The sequence below is a fragment of the Aptenodytes forsteri genome, unplaced genomic scaffold, assembly GCF_000699145.1.
Source record: "Aptenodytes forsteri isolate BGI_AS27 unplaced genomic scaffold, ASM69914v1 Scaffold65, whole genome shotgun sequence".
Classification (NCBI taxonomy): Eukaryota; Metazoa; Chordata; class Aves; order Sphenisciformes; family Spheniscidae; genus Aptenodytes; species Aptenodytes forsteri.
In genome coordinates this window covers 2,232,850-2,255,766 of record NW_008795127.1, presented here as the reverse complement: position 1 = coordinate 2,255,766, position 22,917 = coordinate 2,232,850, and the positions used below count along the sequence as shown (strand labels likewise).

The 22,917-nt window shown below is 37.5% G+C and overlaps 1 protein-coding gene across 3 annotated transcripts in view; it reads left to right on the top strand.

The window, feature by feature from the left end:
• Window positions 1–22,917, top strand: part of SORBS2 (sorbin and SH3 domain containing 2) — a 149,706-nt gene that overhangs the window by 125,108 nt on the left and 1,681 nt on the right. The window contains exons 19-27 of one of the 3 annotated variants that reach the window (XM_009277376.1): window positions 1,187–1,278; window positions 4,187–4,233; window positions 5,552–5,666; window positions 5,763–5,891; window positions 7,670–7,873; window positions 11,327–12,079; window positions 13,233–13,343; window positions 16,017–16,124; window positions 19,712–19,761. In XM_009277376.1, the coding sequence (XP_009275651.1) occupies window positions 1,187–1,278; window positions 4,187–4,233; window positions 5,552–5,666; window positions 5,763–5,891; window positions 7,670–7,873; window positions 11,327–12,079; window positions 13,233–13,343; window positions 16,017–16,124; window positions 19,712–19,761 (1,609 nt within the window). Of the gene's footprint in view, window positions 1–897; window positions 915–1,186; window positions 1,279–4,186; window positions 4,234–5,551; window positions 5,667–5,762; window positions 5,892–7,669; window positions 7,874–11,326; window positions 12,080–13,232; window positions 13,344–16,016; window positions 16,125–19,711; window positions 19,762–22,917 lie in introns of all 3 variants that reach the window. The other 2 variants (XM_009277377.2, XM_019471560.1) reach the window with 2 other exon arrangements.

Below are 22,917 nucleotides of genomic sequence, written 5' to 3'. Positions count from 1 at the left end.
TGAGCATAGATCCTCATTCACAGGCACATGCCATATCAAGAAAGCTGTCCAGAAATGGGACTGTGATACACTTTTTGGTGAGGACATGCTTGCAGCCAATGACATAAATAATACAATTATCTCATTTTTTGCCTCCACCGTTTTTATCAATAGCCTCAAGTTTTTGTGGCTTAGCCAACAGCCCGATGGAGACCATTTACATCTTTCTTCTGTAAGACCCCAACATAATGGATAAGATGCTTTCAGTTCTTTTTTTTCCACTTTAGAACTTCTTTAGAAATGTATGGGCTTGGTAAGAACAGATCATGTGAATGAAGTCAAAGGAAGACAGTCAGCGATATGTCTCCACTAGCAGGTATCACTGTGGCAGTGGGAGACTAAAACAGTAAATCTCAGAAGTCAAGAGGCAGTTCATTTCATGCTCTGGTCTGAAATAATTCCGTTATATTTTCATTTCACATTGGCAACTTGCAGAGCCAAGTGTAAGGAGTGTAAGATTTTGATTTTATTTTTTATTAAAACATGAAAAGATGTATTCACCATCCTATAATATACCATCCTATAATAAACATCGGTACCAAACTGTGCTTTAGAGAAAATCTGCCACATAGATTGGTGAGTAATGATTTGTACTCCATCTCTTAAAACAGAGTTGTTTTTATGAAATAACATCCTTTTAAATTCCCTTGTGCTGCCTAACAAGTGCCCCTGGTAAAGTAGAAATGCATCTTAGATCACTTAGGAGGAACCAAGTTTTCTTCGCTATTTTCTCATTGAAGCATGCCTTAATCACGTTTTGTGCACGTAACTATGTGTTGATATTGTTGGCATTCCGAAACAGTTCCTTGCAACCCGATGAAGTCCTGATACTGCTGTCATGTCTTCCACTTGGTCCAGTAGGGGTGCATCCCTTCGTACAGTAAGGCATAATTTTGCTCTCTCAATCCTCTATAATATATTCTTCTGCTGTGGATCAGAGGGACAGCCTTTGCCTTTGCTTGAGAGTCAGTATCTTTTTTTTCTTTAAAGGTGCACTTTAGCCATCATATCATGTGCTTTTCTTTCTAGTAAAGGTAAAATAATAGATTTCAATATCTCTTCACCCCCCTAAATGAAACCAAGCAGCATCACAGATTTGAATGGTTTTGTTTAATTTACCATAGTTTCACATAATTTCTGTTTTCAGTAGACCAGGAGTCTCCTGGAAGCTATTCTTCTGCTTTCACTGATGTGGGACGATGTACTCCAAGAGAGAGAAGAGGAACTACAGACAAAGAGGTAGTGAAACAACAATAGATAATGCAGCAATATCCATATGGAAAATTGGTAACATATCCGAGACAAGATTTGTGTTGGTTTTAAGACACTGTAATGATACAGACCAAAGGAACAGTTACTTATCATATCATCAGATGGAACAGCATCCTTCTTTTTCATTAAGGAGATGGGTATTTCAAGAAATTAAAAGAATATCAAGCTTTGTAAGATAAGCTGTATCTTCAATTTATGTTTAAATAGATATGGACAAAAGTTTACTAGTCATTGATAGGCTCCGTCAAAGTTGACCAGAGTGGGTGTTTGGGACAGAGAAGAATAGCAGATGTGACTGGGGAAAGACTCTTTTGAGAACCGGAGCGTTACACAAAGAAACTGCCTCAGTAGTTTCAAAACTGATACAAAGAACATCAGTATTTCACCATTATTTTTGTTTAGAAAAAGCAAAACCGCTGCTGTTAGTGTGTTAGACAAAACCACTTATCCTAAGAGCAATCTCTAATTTCTATAACAGTTGGTGATTGTAATTGTATACTGATTGCTTATATCAATGCTTTGGAAGAAGAAATGGAAGCAGGCACACAACCTTTAAAGTAACACAAAGTATCACTGAAAAGTATACACAAAAACATGGAGTATATCATTCAGTATTTTAAGAATATTTCTAGATCTAGAACTATAAATGCTCTCCAAACAGGCTTCAGGGATTTTATTCAAACATAAAGTAAGTACATTTATATTAACCAACATATACAGACCATAAATTGTTAACTTTTTCCATAAATTTTTATTAAAATATTGCACAAAATAATGGCAGCATAAGAGCGTACTGTATTTTAATTGCTAATATTTATGTTTTTGTTCTGGGCCATCTACCTTGTTAAATGGTGGTACAGGTTAGAACTGGTTACAGGATCTGAATTTAGATCCGCTTACACCCCACTGACATGGTCATATTGCTGCAATTCAGTTAAGACTCTGATTTCAAAAAAAGACTACCCATTACAAAATAAAGGTTAAAAAAGTTCCAGAAGCCATATTGTGTGTTCCTTTTAAAGAATTTTGTCATATTGAAAGTCATCTTTCAATTTGAAAATATATAAAATACTTATACTACAAGCCATTCTTAAGATTGCTGTAATTTAAAAAGATGAAAGAAGAAAGGCTTCTCTATTTCCATGATTTCAAAAAAAGACTACCCATTACAAAATAAAGGTTAAAAAAGTTCCAGAAGCCATATTGTGTGTTCCTTTTAAAGAATTTTGTCATATTGAAAGTCATCTTTCAATTTGAAAATATATAAAATACTTATACTACAAGCCATTCTTAAGATTGCTGTAATTTAAAAAGATGAAAGAAGAAAGGCTTCTCTATTTCCAGTATGTTTTGATGAAAGAAGAAAGGTGTCTCTATTTCCAGTATGTTTTGTACATTTCAAAGTATTTTGTATTTAATCAGCTCCACTGTTCTTTTAATATTATCCCCCTTCTTCCATTATTTGCTTTAGTAGTTACAGCACCAGCTGTACCAAAATCAGGAAAGAGTGAAAAGGGCTTAGCTACAGTTGATGATATGAATATCCCCTCCCATCTAAAAGACTATTTTTAACAACAGCAGGGAACAGGAAAATGCTTTTACATTTAGGCTATCTTATTTGAAGGAGACCTGTAATGGAAAATTGTATTAGTATTATAAAATGCAAGTTGACAGGATCCCTGTAATAACTTTGGGGACTTTTTTATTATAGGAAAGACAATGCTTTAGGTATGCTAAATTTGCTAGCCTTTAGATGACAAGAAGGGAGAACCCAGTCGAGCACATCTGGCCTGGAAGAAAGGTAAAATGCAAAACTTAGGAGCATCCCTTTTTATTCCTCTTATAAAAAGATCTGCACCCTTACATTGTTACAAATAGTATCTCTCAGAAATAGCGTAATCAGCTCATTCTAGTCACTAGTATATCCTAGAGAGAGATTTTTAAAAATGTAGCAATCTCATCTGCGCGAGTACTTGCAGAGAAAGGCTAAATCACTTTACCAAATATTCTCACATAATACTGCTAACCACTTCTTGCACCTTCCTCTGAAGTATCTCGTGTTGGGTATCCAGAGGCAGACACTAGATGAGTGAGGCTCTTGCGTCAGATCACAGTTTGTGTTTTCAGCACAGCTTTGAAAACAGTGAAAGTATAAGCGTCAAACTCACAGGTGAGGAGAGGTGGGGTTGTTCTACAGTTTTATTTTTGAAACAGTATTGACCTTACAGATACTTGGTGATAAAACTTGATAAATATATGAAAGGAATGATATGATGTGAGTGCCTGTGATAGCAAGAGAGCTGTACAGATGACTTAGGAGATCACTTCCAGTCCTGCGTTTCTCAGACTTTCTTAAAACTATGAATGTGATGATAGAAATTTAAAATATTCCCAACCTTTTCCAGCTGTCGGAGTAATTTTTCCTTTATATATATATATATATATATAAAATGTGATGCAGTATTCGCAGTTGAAATTAGCCTAAAGATAACAAGTTCAACAGAAGAGGCATCTAAAGTATTAGAGAATATCAAGCATGTGAATTCCCATTGTACCTAGAGATCTAGTTGCCTACAAGTCACACTGGCATTTAGTTAACTTTTTTTTTTTTACTTTTGTAGTTCTCTTAAACATAATATTGCAAAGCAGTCTGTATTAAAATTTACCTGGTATTTCTATTTTTAAAATACTAAGTCCCAAACACCGAACTGCCGTAAAAAAGGAAGCTGTGTATTTAATTGCCTATTACTGCAAGAACCACTGTAAGGCACACGTCCTTTTCTTTTTCGATCTTGGTCACCTTTTTAAAAGCTGAAACACGTTTACCATATAGTAATACTACCTGAATGTATTAATCACTTTGCCTACTTTTCAGAAACTGCCAGCTAGAGCTGTATATGACTTTAAAGCTCAGACTTCTAAGTAAGTACTAGACTTTTGTTCATTTAAGAATTCATAATTCAAGAAAACTCTTTCTAGCACTTGTGGCAGCTAACTGCTGTTCTAGCCAGTTTCAACAGCAAATGCCATGGAAGCAGAGGACCCTGCTTGCTGTCACAGTAGTCTCTGCATTAGTAAACTGTGTGAGAAGTTATTTTGTAATAAAAATGTCTTAAAATTATTATATTCTCCATTGTATTTGTTTGAACACATGAATGGTTGTGCAGCTTCAGCCTTCTAGAGCATGGGTCCCGAGGGTCACCCACCGAACGCTCTTCATTTGTTGTGAATGGTATTTAGGTTACACAAGATACAGTGCTTAAAATACTGATGTAGATAGTGTGCTTATCAAAATTCTGTATAATGCTTCAGCATCTTCCCGTCTGCCTTAACATACACAGGCTCTCTGCAGGATGCGACATGTCCCATACCAAAACAAACCACAGTGGTCCAGAAGAAAAAAAATCAGGAAACACTGTTCTAGGATATGAGAGAGTCAAAGTAGAGTGCCTGTATTTCATTCCTGCTGTTGTTCTGATGATCCAGGGCATTTAAACGATCTTTAGATATGGCCAAACTTTGCCACTAGAATTACATTAGCTGTGTCTGGTAGAAAACTCACAACTTGAATTATCAGAACAGCAGATTAACTCTTGAAAAACAAAATGGATGATACAGCAAAGAACTCCAGAAGATGTTCTCAATGATGTGGATAATTCCCTTTTTTTGGTATCCAACATTAAGTGTATCACATGCCCTGAGTATCAGAAATGGTGAGAACATAATCCTGTGTTCTTCATGCTTCTGAACAGATGTCTTGAAAGAAAAATGCATAGAGCAGAAGCACACCAAGCTGTGCTGCTGCAAAAAAGGTAGTAATAGGCCATAGAGACGTGGGATATATTCTATAGGTTCCCCTACCGATTTCACAAAGAACACCAAATACCCCTCAGATGCCTGGCATAAAAGCAGCATCTAAACAGGCGATCCAAAAGACATCATACTTGCATGCAGACCCTATACTAAGTGCTCTGGTAATAACTAGCAAACTTCCTTGAAATCACAGTGTAAAACAGGCCTGTATAACTCACAGATAGTACCTGGGATTCATAAACGTGAATCATTTCATTTTATATGGTGTAATCAACTGGTAAATGTACCACAGCTGTGACACTTTTTCTTTAAAGGTTTAGTTGCTACATTCTGTTTCAGTTCCGAACTGTAAAGATCTCAGAAACTATGCAGGTTGAGGAGTTACATGTAAAACTGTAAACATCTGGTCTAAATAAATTTGTTACAGAGAGCTGTCCTTTAAGAAAGGAGATACTGTCTATATCCTCAGGAAAATTGATCAAAACTGGTATGAGGGTGAGCACCACGGAAGAGTTGGAATATTCCCAATTTCTTATGTCGAGGTTTGTTCTCTGTTTTAATTCCTTTAATTAGTTTGGGCAATAGGTCCACAAACTGCATGGGAATGATGAAAATCTGTGGGTTTTCTTTTTCCTTAGAAACTTTCTCCCCCAGAAAAAACACAGCCTGCCAGGCCACCTCCCCCTGCACAGATTGGAGAGATTGGAGAAGCTATTGCCAAATATAATTTCAGTGCAGACACAAATGTGGAGTTATCACTTAGAAAGGTACAGTTTAGAACTATCTTTATCAAAATACCATTATAGTGCCTACTGTTACACAGAATTTATATATAGGTAAATACTATGCTTTGGCGCACTCTGCATTCAATATTTGCTATGCACAAAGCAATGTAACGGTAGGAAACTACTAACATAATAGCTTATTGGCTTGCAGTCTTTCACTGCTACCTGCAAATAGTTTAAATATGTTGTGCATGTAAACTGTATTGTGGTAGATTAGCATATGCAAACATGTGTTAACTGCCCACTAAATTTCTAGTTTTCACTTCAATTATCCGTCCCTGTTTTTTAATACTTATTTGTTGCTGTCACAATTATCATGGTAAGGTTGTTAATATAGAAGAAATAGAAAAACACAGAAAATAGAAAAATATGGAAAAAAAGGCTCACAGACATTTTTGTGAATGTACCACCTGCTCTTGCAAATAATTCATTTAATAACAGTCTGCTTTTTATAACATTCTCTTATCTTTCTATGCACATCCTGGCGGTTATACTTTATTGCACACGAGCAAAATAAATGTTTAATTTCTGAGGTTTGTCAGACACTGGAATATTACCGCTGTAGAGAAACTTTATTACTGCAGATATTCTATACTTAGTTGTAAGTAGTACATACTTTTTATCCACTGGAAAGTTCTGCCTCTTACTTGTTTTTTTTTTTTTAAGAATTGGAGTTCATAGAATTTATTCAGTGGTTTGTTTTTCTTTTGAAATAAGAGTAAGGATACAGTTTTTGATGCTGGCCTAGAGCCTAATCTAGCATCACTGAAGATAATGGGTGCTTTTCCACTGATTTGAGATTGGGAAACGTCAAAGAGGTCTAAAAAAAAAGTCAGGAATAGGGACTTAGAGAACTAGGGGTTGGGAGTAGTTTGATGATTTATTTCTTTTTAAAATTCTCTTTTGTGCTTATTGTGGTGGTCATAATCTTGACAGCCCAGTATTGGTTTGTTTTTAAAAGTTAACTTGCAGTGGTTTTCTTTTGTTCCATCCCACTAAAGATAATTTTAGGGTACTCCGCAAATCAGCTACAGAAACAAAATTACAGAAACCCAAGAGAACGCAAAACTAATAGGGAAGGATTTGTTACAAAAAGACACGTGGTAAAAAGCACATCATGTAATACAAAGGAGGAGGTAGCTCGTGAAGTTTCACTACAGAGAAACGTTTGAATAGAAAATCGGTATTTTCCATTTCAGTTGCTAAGCACTCTAAAAACAGTAAGTGAGCCACCGCCCATCTTTTTTACACAGGAAAAGCACTTTCTCTCATCTTTCCCATGAACTCATTTTTTAACTTTCTACCTCCACTTATTCCAGTTTTACTGATAACAAAGCACTTGCATGGATTTCATTGTTTAACTTTTATCACTTTTAAGGAAAAATGGGCATAGCAGTCACTATTGCATATTACAGTTAGGGTGTTAGCTAGCAGTTTGGCCAACAATTAAAACAGGTTATGATCCAAGGAAAAGTTTAAATGTTAATCCCCCAGCCAAGAGTAGGAGACTACATGAAATTCCCCTCTGATAAAAGAATAGTATTTGCAGTCCGTGACTAGCCCCCTGTTTTGCTGGAATGGTAGTTTTATACACTGTTACTATAAATGGGAGGAGAAATGTGAAAATGGAGACGATTCTCAAGACCGATGGGAAACAGCACTGCAGGGAAAATAATACTGTGTGTTAAAATAATATCTGCTTTTCAAAAAATTAACTTACAATGTATCTGCTGATAACTCTTTTTCATAATGCATTTCAGGGAGACAGAGTAATTCTTCTTAAGCGAGTTGATCAAAACTGGTATGAAGGTAAAATACCAGGAACCAACAGACAAGGCATCTTCCCTGTTTCCTATGTAGAAGTCATCAAAAAGAATGCATCAAAAAGTGTTGATGACTACCCTGATCCCCCGATACCCCAAAGCTATTCTAGTGACAGAATACACCATTTAAGTTCAACTAAGGTAAGGATTTTTTTTTCTTTGCTATCACCCCTACAGTGGGTTTAGGACTTGTAATTTTTTTGTGAACAGAAGGTAATGCATAATTCATGCATTAAGTACACTACATTTTCTTTCCTGCGTAGGTAAAATTGCATTACTGACTTGTTATTAAAGTCTTTTAATAGCCAAGTGTGTGTCTTACATTCTGCCAGGATTTTTGCTCTTTTCTTCATTCGCTATTACATTATTGAGCGTAGGGCCAGGCAAAATTTGGGCAGAAAAATCAAGCCGACAGAACAAAATTTATTTGGGAATCTTAGACAGAATTTGAGCATTAAGGATACGTCTAGCAGACTTTTTGTAGTGCAATGTGAAGACATTGCCGTAACACAGCTGTCCTAAAAGCCTGCAGTCCCATAAGCATGCAAAGGGCAAGAGAGGGCAGTTTGTGTGGGGACACAGCTTGCCAAGACCAGTCTGTGCCCTTCAAAGTAAAGGAGAAGAGCTAACGATTCTGTACTATAACCTTCCTCCTTTTGCCGTTCACACTCTAGAAGGAGGCTGTTGGTACAATGGAGGTTCTTTGGCGTGGTATGACAACAGTGACAGTATTGTTTCATTTAGTAGTGAGGCAAATGTCATGACATTGTCAATGAGCTTGGATTCAGACCTTTATAGTTGTAATTTTTCACACCAAATGTCTGTCGTAGGTTCTGAATTCTTTTCCTTCCTAGTCTATATAGCCACCACAAATCATACTACAAGATGTTGCAAAAAGATTCCTGTATTCTAATTTGTCACTCACTCGTGAGATTTTGCAGTCACCTGTGTGGGAAACGTAACCTCTTTGGCAGTGATAGAAACTAAGAAAGTTTCTGCATGCAAACTATGATTAGCATTAATGTATTATCGATGATTTTGAACACTCAAGATGGAAACTTTTCTAAATCTTCCTCTTTACTTTTGTTGTTTATCTCTTCAGCATGGGTGGTGGGTTTTGTGTGTAATTATAAACTTCTTATCCTGCTGTTCTCTATTTATTTCGGTTGGTTTTGCCCCCTTTTCTACTTTCATATACTTGCATACCGGTGCTTATTTAGATGCTTCAACTTTCAGATAAGTTCCACATTTATTTGCAGCTTTGGGGACAGCTACCAAAAGATGTCATTTATAGACAACAGTGGCCTCTGAAAATACTGTTTATGACTAAACAATATTAGCTGGTTTTGGATTAGCTGCTAGAACGGGTCTTGTCTGGTTTTTCAGAATGTGTCACAACAGAGAAATAGCTCCTCTCTCTTCCATTCCAACAAAACTGTTGAATTGAAGTAGCATCAAATTCTGTAGCTGCAGACTGAAGTATTCATAAGCTAGGGCCCCTATTATTACAGGAATCCAGACATTCCTGAAGGCAAGTCAAGCGTATGAGGCAACCTAGGTGCTCCATATTACGGAGCTGTCTCTCTGTATTTGGAGATGCCTCTCTCCCCATTTTCTATGGAGCAGGCTTGTCTCTAAGGCATCCTGCAGCTAAAGCTGGTGTTTGTGTAACTACTATAACCCTTGTTGAGCACAGGTGATGCTTCAGAGTGTTTACATTCAGATCACAAAACTGTCCTGCCACTATTAATTATTAAATTAGTTCTGTAGGAGAGGAAAAGGGAAGAAGCCTTCTTTGTAACACAGGAAACTTGCAATCATCTGGTTCTAGCATAAGTCAAAAAAAAAAAAAAAAAAAAAAAAAAAAAGAGAGCCTTTACTGATGCTCTTAAACAGACATCTGGTTTCTTAATTCAACTGTATTTAGAAATGGCAATATCATGTAAGAAGACATCTTGTTCCTGACTACCTAGAAGGCCTTTAGCCGTCCTGAAGGTGTTCTGGAGTTTACCACAATTACGGATACCACTTTTCCTATTCCTTTGGGGGTTTTTATCACTCCCTGTTGCTGGAGCAATTGCACTAAACTTCTCTGGCCTAATGGCAATAAAAATAAATAAGCAATACAAGTCAGGAGCAAGCTTTGCTCTCCTTAACTTGTCCTAGACCACCTGTATCTTTAGCTCTAGTGCAGCCTGTAGCCACGGGAAACTAAAAATGGCAATGTCTCCTCGGCAGTAGAGGCCCTTGTTCAAGAGGAATGATGAGGGAAAGAGATTGAGTATTGCTTGTAACAGCCTAGCTCTGTTTTAGCAGACTGCATTGTATCAGTCTATAGACTGTTTACTCTGGTATAGAAGACTCCAGAACAAAGGTTTGTCTAACTATAAAATAAAGCTATTTGCCTCAAGAAAACTCAAGCAGAAGGTAAGTAAATTAACTATTCTGCAACATTAATTTAACCTTTTGTCCTGGTTTCAGCTGGAATAGAGTTAATTTTCTTCTTAGTAGCTGGTATAGTGCTGTGTTTTGGATTTAGCATGAGAATAATGTGGTAACACACTGATGTTTTAGTTGTTAAACCATGACACCTTTTGAAATTATTTTCCTATTCTAGAGTAATACTTAAAGTCTAAAGTAGTCCAGATAACTTAGAGATGTACAGCTAATTATTCTGGATAATTCTAACAATGAGATCAAACTATTTTTCATCCAATTTTAATTTTGAGGATGAATAGTAACAAAAATGCATTTTCAGTATTTACTGAAGCAATGGATATCTACTGATGCTGTGTACTGACTCACCACCAGTCTCTCATTCTTACAAAAGGACATTTCTTTTACCAGAAGGATACTTCAATCAATATTATGTAACGGTACTCAAAATATACTGCTGTGTACTGTGCTGTCACTATTTTAAAAGCATTGTTGACTGCCTACATTCAATTAGAATTGAATGTACCTTTCACAAATGTTGATGTCATTTTGAACTAATAGGGTTACTTTTGAAGAAAAATGCATTCTGTAGCTGCTCATGCCTTAATAAAAGTATGCAATGTGTTAAAGATGTTTCTTAAGTATTTATTCAGAAGTACTAAGAAAAAGTAGAAGTATTAACATTAGGATAATTAGAAATCACCTCAGTTGTTATAGTTTAAAAGAAATACTTAATGACACCTGAAGTGTACTTCTGAAAATACTATTCTCAAAATAACAGTAATGGTTCAAGAAAAATTACATTAATGTTAATTGTATGATTTAAAAACGTGTGACACGCTCACTAACAGAGCGCCATAAATAACATAACTTTAGCAGACCAAATGCAGGTCGCCTTCATGAATGTAATGATTCAGATCTGTCTTAGTGTTTGACATTTAAGCCCCAAGCCAGAACCTGATACAGTTTCATTTTTCAAATGTCTTTCCTGCTGTTCTGATTCCTGTAGTAATGATTTCAGACACCTGTGCTCGCTGAAATGATACCCTATAACCCAGATGATGGCACAGACATTTTTCTTTCCAGTCTACTCATATCCTAGTTCTCTATCATGCTTATTTATTTATTTAAATTCCTATGTTTCTCTTATTTTTGAAGTTGCCTTCCCAAGCACTGTCCCCACTTTCCAGACACATTTCCTCCTCTTGGTCACACATTGATCAAAAGATTCTCCAGGCTGCCACTAGTGACTGGTTTTCAAGGACTGTTGGTTTTTCACCTTCAAGCGTGTGCATCTTACCTCCTCCACCATTTCCAGACAGTTTTCTTTGTAACTTAGAAGAACTCAATTCTTTGGCATTAACAACATCCCAATCTGTAGCAATCTCCCCAGGTAATAGCATTCACCAAGTTAAAGATGATCACTTTATTCCAAATACAGAGGTCTCTCTCAGCCCTCCTACAGCTCTTCCTCTGCCCTTTCTTGTATTTACCTCTGTCTCATCTTCAGCCAGCTCATCTCATGACATAGCATATAAGCATACCAGCAACAATACCAAGCCAGGAAAAGGTAAAGACTTGAGAGGTATGCTTGACTCTTCAGTTACCGAAGTACCTAGAGACTTGTCAGATACTACAAGAGAAGGTGAACATGTTGGCGCTATCTGTAACATCCCTTCGCCACATGAAGGTGGCTCCGTCTCCAGAGTGCTAGCTGCAACTGCTGAAAATGAAGAGGAAATCTGTACTGCAGAGCTGTCAGTTAATATAGGGGATCAGTCAAAGCCTCAAGAATCAGATTTCTACAGAGCAGCACAAGACGCAACAGAAGAACTGACAAGACTCTATATAGAGGAGGATCTGGGACATGACAATTTAGAATTCCCCATAGCAAGTGGAGGAGACTCCATGGTATGTTATGAAGGATACACTTCACTGAATATTGATAAGGTACTTTAATTTCTGAAAAACCTGGCTTCTGTGTTCAGATAGCTTACTTGGTATAATTATTCTCTGCCTTTTCTTGTATTTACACGTTTGTATTGTGCACAGGCACAGTTTTATACTATTGCGTTGGATAAAAATTGTCAGTGTTAGGGGATAGTCCCTTCTCAGAAGCAGGCATATACGCCCTTGTAAGCTCTATGGTGTATCAATTCTGCTGGTCCTTTCCCTTCTGTCCTTGTTAGCTGCCACTGAGCTTCTGATGTGAAAAGCCAGTGAGCCATTTTCCTCACTGGCCCATTACATGCCACCCCTTTTGAGCCAGCGGCCCCAGCAAGCAAATGCTATCAGCAGCCTTCAGAGGGAGGGACATGCCTCCTGCAGAGACTCAGCGGTTTGTACTTCACATGTGTCACTTCACCAGCTGATATATTTATAGTAGACTCTGTTATGGGAATGTGACTAATAACAACAGATCAGATTATGTTTGGCAGTTAAACAAATGCTTCCCCTAAAGCCCTCCCCAGTTCCTCTTTGGGACAGTACAACACTGAACTATCCCGAATGTCTGCTAGCCATTAAATGCTGCAATATTGCTACACAGTTTGTGTGGTTTCTAGGCAAAGTTTTAGAACAGATCTTTTCTGTCCAGCACTTATTTTAACAGACTGTTCAGGCAGTTGCTTTGGCTAGCACATGCAAACATGTAAATTAGATACTTAGGACAATATGTTTTAGGCCAAATTTAAAACCAGTTAGTTAGAAAGATTTTGCAGGCTGCCTCTGCCCTTACTTGACCTGAAAAACACAGGAGAAAACCGTGAGAATAGAGGTGAAATCCACCGCCATGAATAGCAACTTGTTTTGATTTCTGAGGGAAGGATTTTCTTCCAGAATGGCAGACTGACTAATAATAAAATTAGCATCCCATTTCTGACTGTTCAGGTTAGTTACATGACTCCTTATTGACCATATTATGTCCTTCACAGCTGGTTTTATAGCACAATTACTTGTCATTTTTCTTAAACGCTTAAGCCAGCTCTACTTTCTATGGGAACGTCACAAAACTCTGATCCTCCTTTCCAACTTTCTTCTAATCTTCCATTTTCACTCTGACAAGGCACCAACTTCTCACTCTGTTCCTACAACATCCCCGTCTACTGCTTCCCTCTCACCTCCTCTCCTTTCTAAACCCTTACATCAGCAGGAGAGAGACTCACCAAAGTTAAAGGTAACTGCACCTCTTGAGTATGGATTGTTGCAAATCTTCATGTATATTAAATAACTGCAAGGCTAACACTGAGTTTGATCTTTCCAGATGTATTGTTTCCTTTACTAATATTAAATAACATAGCACAAGGAGTATTAAGATAGGCCTTCTTCAAATGAAACACAAGGTATAACTATAACCATTATGATACAATGAAATAGCAACAGACTTATATTCAAGTACACAGAAACTAAGTAACATCTGTAGCTTAAAAGTGTTTTCAATTTCAATCCAAAGCCCCCAGGCTTTGGATTGAAACAGTCATAATTTCATATATGAGAACAGTCATAAATTTCACAATAAAGCACCACTGCAGAGGGTCATGTTCTAAATACCAGTTCTGTTAGTCAAGGACTGGACAAAGATTATTCCCTCTTCAAGACTACACTTTGTGTCAGCATTGCAGCTCTGTGGCAGAAAAATGAAATCTGGAAAGCTTATAGCTCTAGATAGACAAAGACAATTGCCAGTGCAGTTTAGACCCAAAGTCAATTGCCAGTGCTGACTTCCAGAGAGTCCATTTGCTCATGGAAAGGAGAAAAAGTCACGTACAAAGTTTGAGAAACTATCCTAGAAAGAGTGATCATTACATCTATCGCAAAAAAACCCCACATTTTTTATAAAAATCTACCACATCTTACAGTGTGTGTTCATGGAAAACCCAGACATAATGGACTTCAAGAAGTCTTAAGGTCCACCAGATCTGCTGGGTTTTTTTCTGAAGTAGGGAGGAGACATAAAGGTTCTTTCCAGGGCATGAATCTGTCATGGGCTTAGGTATGTTTCACCTCAAAGATGGGGTAAAACACAGTATTGCATTTATTTCTGCAACTTTGAATAATTTATCAGTTGTGCAGTGCTTTTGATGGGTACTTTTTGCTTAGCCTAACTGACAAAATTCAGAAAATTCCTCATCTACACTGAAATTTCCTTTAGGTGACCCTGATATTCCTGGCTCTTGTCTGAGCAAGGCATGTTAATCCCAGCTGAAAATAAATAGAGGGAACATCTGTTTTGAGAGTTAAAAGATCTGCCCCTGGGAACCTCCCAGACAGTGTACTGCTCTTCGTTGGGCATGGCAGGAAGCAATTAGGCTACAGTAAGTAACCAAGGGAGATGACTCCATCTTGCAGACACAAGAGCCTGAGTACTGAGAAGAATTAGGGGCCTGGGGGGGTTGTTACAGAGTTCTAGCTCTTAATTATTGTTTTCAAACCATTTCAAATCTGGATTATTTTTTAAGTCTATGGAACATATTCCCTTATAAACTTAACCAGTATAGACTTATCTATTTGAAAATTGTTGAAATTATTAGATACACTCCTACTGACAACAGAATTTTTTGCACAATATTTCCAAAATGAGATAAAGATTTATTTCCTCCCAAGGGTAAGAAAACTTTTTTCAGCAGTCAACACTGACTACATTGCCAGGATAGAGAGTTGCATTAAAATAAGCGTAGCCAGGTTTGGCTGTCATCATTTCTTGCTACTTAGTCTACAGGCTGGACTTTAGAAGGAAGGACAGTTCCTATCCTCTTCTGTTTGTGCACGTTGTCCATGATTAAAGTCTCCTCTCAACTGCTACAGCAGAAAGAACATGATACATTTCCAGGACTCAAACATCACAAGTGAAGGGAGGTTTTTCAGAGAGTTCTTGAAACCGTATACTGATACCTTGGTAATTTTTGTTAATGTAAAAATACATACATACATCTGTTTGTATATATATATTTGGAATGCGGCTCAAATCTAAAGCATGACGCGGGATTTGGGCAGTAGACTACAAGGAGGTATGGGTGGGAAGTGTCACTTTGCTCCATGTTGGTGGGAGGGACGTGTCCTCCAAAGGAAGAACTCTGAAGACACTTCCCAAGGAGAAATGCTGCTGTTTTCCTGCCTCCTTGGCCTCCCTTGGTATCCTTTTTTTTTTTTGTTATTCACCCTCTCAGCTTCCAAGAGGGGGCTGCTCTTCTGTCTTGCCACATTCTACTGGCAAACAGTCACAAATAGCAATGAAAAGGTTTCCAATGTCAGCACTCCACTCCTCTCACATTTCCCCCAACTCGCCCCTGCCCCTGAGAATTCACATTTGCTGCACACACACCCGTAGGAGCTGAATTCTGACAAATATTTAGCTGATTTATAGTGATGTTAACAAAACAAGGATTTTTCCTTGAAGTGCTTTCCATCAAGTATTTACTTGCTTTCTAAATGCAAATTTAAGGTCCGTGTTCTGTTTAACAGCAAGGAATTAGAAATACCAATGACAAATGTTGTAAGATAGTATTTATGCTCTGTGCTGTTGAGCTTTTCTGGATTATTAACTGAGCTACTTCAGTGGGTACACTTGCAATAACTGTTCTTATTCCAACTGCATACACTGTGCGTGATTAATCTTTTAACTGTAATGTGTAAGGGCATGTTGCCAGAGCAGCAAACCCTGGGAAAAAAGATACAGTGGCAACAGTGAAAATACCATATACTAATAGTACCATTATTTGCACCTGTAACACACTTGCTTTTTGTTATCAAGAAAAGCATGTCCAGTTTGCATGTATGAATGAAGCAACAAAAATCCCATGATGCTTCATTCTTAAACTCTCACTTGACACAGTTTTTGTGGTTTTTCTAGGCTAATTTAAAGAGAGAGGTATTTGTTATGGGTAAACCTCCTCGTAGCCCACTGATGACTAAGAGATCCTGCAGCTCATCTGTCAGAGGTCACAGCTATTCACACAGGGTATGGTACTGGATGCCCCGTGTGCAACAGCAGCATTTCCATAGAAAAGGAGCTCCGTGTCTAGTCTTTCAGTATTTTGCTTTTGCCCAAGTGTCTCAACACTATCAGTATGCCGTGTTTTCTTCCTGTTGTGCTTCTGTGCTATGTCTGAGTAAAGCCAACAGGTCTGTGTGTGCCAAAACTTATTTTATAAATCCATTAGTGTATTGTATCTCTGCAGTACTGCACAGTATTTCCAGTGCTACAAGATGTAAGACATCAAAGTTCTTTAGATTTAGCCTGCTTTTTTTCTAAATTACTCCTCTTGTTTCAAAGCATTTCTAGTTTATTAAAATTACAGCTTCCAAGAATCAAAAATTTATACTTCATCGCATGTATACAAGCTTTTGTATACAGGCTGAATTCTTGGTTTTGAATCCATGACCTTCTTTTCAAAATGTTTTGTTGCTACTATGTTATGTTCACCCAACACTGTGCTCTTTATCCAAGCACTGTGATTCCAGACTGTCACACTCTTTAGCCTTTCCCTTCATATCTGTAATATAACAGTAACGTAATTGTAACAATTCTACCTACCAAAGTCAGCTTGTTTAGAGTTTGCATGTGTTTGGCTCAGAAAGGTGATCTAAATTATGAAAAAAAAACCCAACCTAAACTGTATGAGAGTAAGAATTTATGGGTTATGTTTTACTTTCAGTTTAGGACTAAATTATTCTCTGCATCTGGTTCTTAACATCTGGCTCTTAAAACTGATAACAAGATGAACTGTTTTCCATGCTGTTGCTGCTGATTTTAGGTTATCGTCTTTCCGGTAGTTCCCTTTTTAAAATTTGAATTTTAATTTAAGATATGCAGGTTTGTGTAACTTTCAAAGTCTTGGCTTTTTGGAAGGCCTCTGTTTACTACCAGGTATGAGGGGACAGTGCTTTCTTCATCACTGAAGAGAGACAGTTCAATCACAGGATTCTTGTAGTAGCGGACCAACACCATCCCAAAGAAAGTCCAACTGGGAATAAGATCCATAAAAAAGGGATTAAGCCCTATTTTAATTTTGCATGTTACTCCAAATGAATGGCATGTAATCAATATATTAAGAGGACTGTATTGGTCAATGTTTAGTGCATTTATGACTTTAATTCCAAAGCTACAAGAGCACAAATTGTACACCTAATTTGCATGTTCAGGACTGTACAGAACCATTATATGCAAGCACATATCAAATCATGCATGAAAATCAGGTGTACAACTGGGACCATTGACTTGACTACACGCTTTTTAATGTTTTTGGGATTAGGTCCTACAATTTTTCCCAGGAAACAGAATAGTGTAGTGAACTGAGTTGTAGTTGGAAACTAGAAATCCTAAGTGCCAAGATCTACCCATAGGGTGATGCGTTTCATGATATCTCTTGAGTGCAATTAGCGTGGCCTTGCAACAGTCCCCATTCTAGCCAATGCCGCTGTATGTGGGAATGAGAGCTTAGGGAAAGAAAATGGGGAGAAAGCTTCTTGATGTCAGCTGGGGTACTATTGAGGAATGCATTCAGATAGAGAGAGCGCTCCAAGGTCCCCCTGTCCAGGCATAGCACAGATTACTTTACCGTAGTTTTCCCAGATTCTAATTCTGTCAAAGTTTTCTCTGTAGCAATAACATAGAGTTGAAAATCTTCACTCACCTTGATTTTCTATCATCCGTTTCTACAGTAGTTAACTAGCAATAAAACATTTTAAAGTATTGAAGCATATACAGAAAAAGAAGATAATACTGACCTACCTAATTTCTTCCTGGCTTGGTATATGTTCAAAGCATTAAATCATTTGTAGTATTGTTTAGGACATTGACTTTTATTGTTTGCAAGAAAAATCCTTAACCTCAGTTGAGTTCTCTTGCATCTCTGACTATCTTTGGCATTCATCTCAGTTACGGACCTGATGAAAGGTTAGCAGAGAATAAGGTCAGATTCCAATACAAATTCCAAGCAATCTACCCAGTGGAATATTCTCTTCTTGCTTGACAAGCCAACTGTTGAAGGGGGTTTACTGAAATGTCTAATTTGCAACCTTTATTGTTGGATTCTTCAGTAAAAATTATCCTTCTTTCTTGTACACTGGCAGAGAAGAGTTAAATGAGGGAGAGAAGAGAGTCAAAGAGTATAAACACTTTTTTTTTTTTTTTTAACTTTGAAAACCTCTTTCCCACCTAGCTATCATTAATATGAATAAAAGTTCTGTAATCTACCTGCCTGCATCTTAGGCACCTTTTTAAAATTATACTCTACAAACTGTAAAGATGAAGTGGAGAATGTTCACAATATTTTCTGCACGTACACATACAAACATGATGAAAAGAAATTTAACTACTTCAGTTTCATCTGGAGATTGGGGGGAGAAAAAAAACATAGTGCATTTTAACATTCAATTGATATCAACAGGCTGTGGGTTGTTTACCACAGCCTTCTCTCATGGAAGGCTGCATCATCTTCAAGAGTAAACTGAAGCAAGATGAACTGAAATAGTCAAACCTGGGAAAGAGAGAACCGTGGAGCATTAGACAAATCCCATGGCTTCAAGATCAGGTTGCAGTTTACTCAATTCATGAAAGAAAGTGCCATGAGCTGTGTTTTGATATCCACACTCCCAAAACCGACACAGTTCCCAGACTTGTATCAGACTGTCAGTCTCTACAGCACGACCATAGGGCACCCTCAGTCAACAGAGAATATGATCACTGCTCACATCAAGAGCTCTCCCAAGCAGCTGCTCCTGCGCTGTTTCTGGCCCCTGCCAGATTCTAATCGGTATAAGTCAATGTCTTTCTACACAGGATGTGCTTTCTGTAGGAGGTTAATATTTTTCATTTCCATTGCGTTCAGATTTATTGGATATTAGTGGTGGGTAATGCTCCATTAGGAAGGAAAGTAGTTCCTTTCATAAAGCTTTGCACTGGAAATACAAACTACTTTTTCCTCTGAAGTAAAAGTGTTAATTGTTATTTTCACTCAATTACATGCATTCTTTCAAAAATTCTTTCTGCTCTTTGCTTCCCAACAGCCTGCATGGCTTTGTGCTCCCCCTTGAGATGAAACAGAATTAAAGTATAGCATGTTATGCCTGCCAAGTTAGTACTGTGTGTGCGTGTAATGTAAATTGGTATGTTGTTTGTCTATGAATATTCTAAATTCTGCCATTATGTATAGGAGATTTTATTTCTACTTATCTAAAAATATACTTCACCCAAGGAATGTATAATGTTCATCAGTTGGATCTGATTTTTCTAATACTATTTCTGTATCACAGTGAAGAGGCAGCAGGGTTCTATTCCAACTTTCTACTCTACTATAAATAGAATGGACTGTTGATAAAGTTCACAGTTTTGTTTTAGTTTTTACTATGTCCTCCAAAAATCAGATCTTTAAACCTGCCAAGGTTCTGTTGCTTGCCATGTCTTAAGACTTTACTTTTTTGGGGGGGGGGGAGGTTATGCAAGGTAGAATATGAACTCTCAAGCAACCATGTATCATGCTCCTATCCAACTATTTGGACCTTAGACTATAAATCTTCATTACATTTCAAATCGTTTCATTTCAGCCACAGCGCCCTGTGCTTGCTCATGAAAACATACACAGTGGGGGGGAACCGTAAGTATACTTCTTGTCTACTAAACCAAAACCTAACATTTAAGCAATAGCCAGCACATTGTCAAATAATTTGTTAACCTGCCAAGTACAATTATGAAGAGATTCCAGAAATTTACAGATAACCGCATGATGTAGGAAGATATCCAAGAAGGTCCCAGAGGGCAAAGCCTTAGTTGTTTAATTTACATCCAACTCAGACAGACATGCCAACTTACAGTTCTTCATTGTTTATACTTAAAAGGGATAATAATTTTGTAAAAATAAAAGTTTGACTTTTTTTTATTCACTCCATTTTTACATCTCAGCAGAATGTCAATTAAAGATTTAACATTGATTCAACTCACTCTCCTCTGCTTTACTGACTTGACAAAAATTATTCAGAAACAGTTCTGGATGTGAATAGAGAGAAAAAAATAACTATAATGTTGATCACAGGAACACAGGCTCACACTTTTTGGTGTAATTTACATGTGCAATTTAAAAATTGGATACAAGAAAGCCTTTCTGAAAACTGAAGAACCACCTAGATCTCAAGTCTTATTTTCACAAACTGCTTTACTGACTTGACAAAAATTATTCAGAAACAGTTCTGGATGTGAATAGAGAGAAAAAAATAACTATAATGTTGATCACAGGAACACAGGCTCACACTTTTTGGTGTAATTTACATGTGCAATTTAAAAATTGGATACAAGAAAGCCTTTCTGAAAACTGAAGAACCACCTAGATCTCAAGTCTTATTTTCACAAACAATGTAATCACTTGGGATAAAACATGTCAGGCATGTAAGAGTATTTCAGTGCTGACTATTAAAATGCAAGTTCAGTGCAAGATTGTTTCGATTTTTTTTTTTAATTTCCCTCCCCCCCCAGTCTTGCACTTGGGTCCTGCTTCAGTGATCATTAAAACCAGTAGCCATTCTTCCTTTAGCATCAGAGCACTTTGGAGTATGCCCTATTAGATGAATTCTCCTAAGGCTTAACATCTAAAAGTATTTAAAAGTTTACCTGTTAGTCACTTGAAGGAATGGCAAGAGAGAAGAGAGGGGCAAAAAGTTACCAAATAACTATACCACAGATAATATATAATGAAAATTAGACATTCTGGTTTCAATCGCACCAAAACCATTTTTCTCAAGCTCCTGTTGGTTTTGTTGAGCATACTGAAGCACCTAACTCTGTTTTGTAAGCAATAATTATCAAATTAATTTTGTTCAACATAGTTTAAGTAGTTCATGACTAAAGTTACTTATTCCTAAAGTTAAAAATAGAAATATATTTAAACTGTCCACTAACCATTCTTTGTCTTGAATATGTATTCTGTTAGCGTTGTAAATGGTAGTAGAGTTTTCATGTTTAAGAAATTCCTAGATTAGTAAAGAGAGAATGAAATGACTACAAAGGAGTTATTAAAATGGATTATCTAGAAATGACTAAGATTAGATTTCAAAAGTACAAAGAGTGCTAATCGGGAAGTTCTTGTTAGTGCATTTGAGTAAGTAATTGGCTTGAATCCTATTCATGACACATTACAGCTGCAACTCCTGTACCTTTGGAAGCTGCATTTAATCAGTTTTGGAATATCATCATAGCTCTGCTTTCCTCGAATAATGATAAGCATGACAGAAAATGTTATTGCCATTTAATTTTTTGCACAGATCGTTCTTACTCCTGCTACAAATTACCAGAGGTAATTGCTTAAATAACCACTCCCGTTCCATTCTGTTAGTATGATTAAAATAAAAAATCAGACTTTACAGATTTAGGGAGATAACTGCCAGTCAACAAAAAAAAAATCATTTTTTTCTTGGAACAGTGTCTTTTTTTTTTTCTCTCCAAACCAGCAATCTGAAAAATAAGTGTGATTTATTCAAAAAGATCATCATTACACTAAGCCTCGTACCAGCCTGTATATGGAATTTTCAAATGGGACTTTCATGAGCAGGAATTTTTTACCTAAATAAACATCCTATTTAAGCCATGGATACTTTGCCTGAATGATACAGAGCTAATGGGACTATTCAGTACCAACACATCAAAGGGGGAGTTACTTTGTTTTTACTGGGGGAAGTGTAATGGCATTAAGGTTTTAAAGTCAGTAAACTGTTGTTAAGCAGGAAAAATGGACATGATTATGTTTTGGTTTGATATTTTGAAATTAAAACCATGTCCTTTGTACAATTTCAGTTGTACCCTGCTCCTTTACATGCAGTCAGTCATAGCTGGGGCACAGATGGTTAGAAAAGACAGGCAGATTCTGACTCTGCAGGACTCATGGGCTTTTGCAGCAATCTTCCCATGGGCTGTCAGCCCAAGCACCTTCAGTTCCCCTTATTAAGAGTTTATTGCCATTCTTTCAATTCCAGGAAACTCAATTAAAAGCTGACGAGGAATGAAAGACAATAAATTTAGCAATCTCATACCTCTTTCTATTTATCCGCCTCAGATCCTTCAATCTGCAGCCCCTGGCTGGGGTAGAGATACAAGTCAGTGTCTGAATACTGTTTGAGTTTCCATCCTTATGTCCCCTGATTTGATTCAGGCCTCTCCCTCACTCTCAGATTAATTTTTTTTTTATATATCTGTAGAGCAGGGGCAGTTTTAACCAGGGAAGGGGTTACAGCTGCATGTTTCCAAATAGCAGTTACCCTCCACCTTCCCCACAGAGGTAGGCACCTCTTTTTCATGCAGGGCTCCTATAACGCCCAGTCTCACCTCAGCAGTTGCTACTGAGGAGCCCCGGGAGGTCCCCCAGTCACAGCGATAGCGCGCGTGAGCCACTTTCCTGGGCACCCTCTTCCACCGACTACAGAAGGATGCCAGCCACCTTGGTTATGCTGCGTGGCCCTTCGCTCTGCTGGGGCCAAGAATGCGTACACTAGGTTCAGCTTTCCAGAGCTCAAAGGCAGAGCCACAGTTTTAGGTGCTGACCGTGGCAGGTTAAGGGGCTAGCGCATCTACAGACTCCCCACTCCACAAGTCTTCTGTTTTGGTGACTCAACTATAAATTAATGCTCGGGGGGAGGGACACACAAACCACACAACAACAAACAACCTAGAATTCTGTGTTCAAAGCAACTGGTTAAACTAACTGGTTGAGGAGCCATCAGGCTTGCCTTGAGTCCACAGTCTTTAGTGTCTGATGAGTTACCTTTCC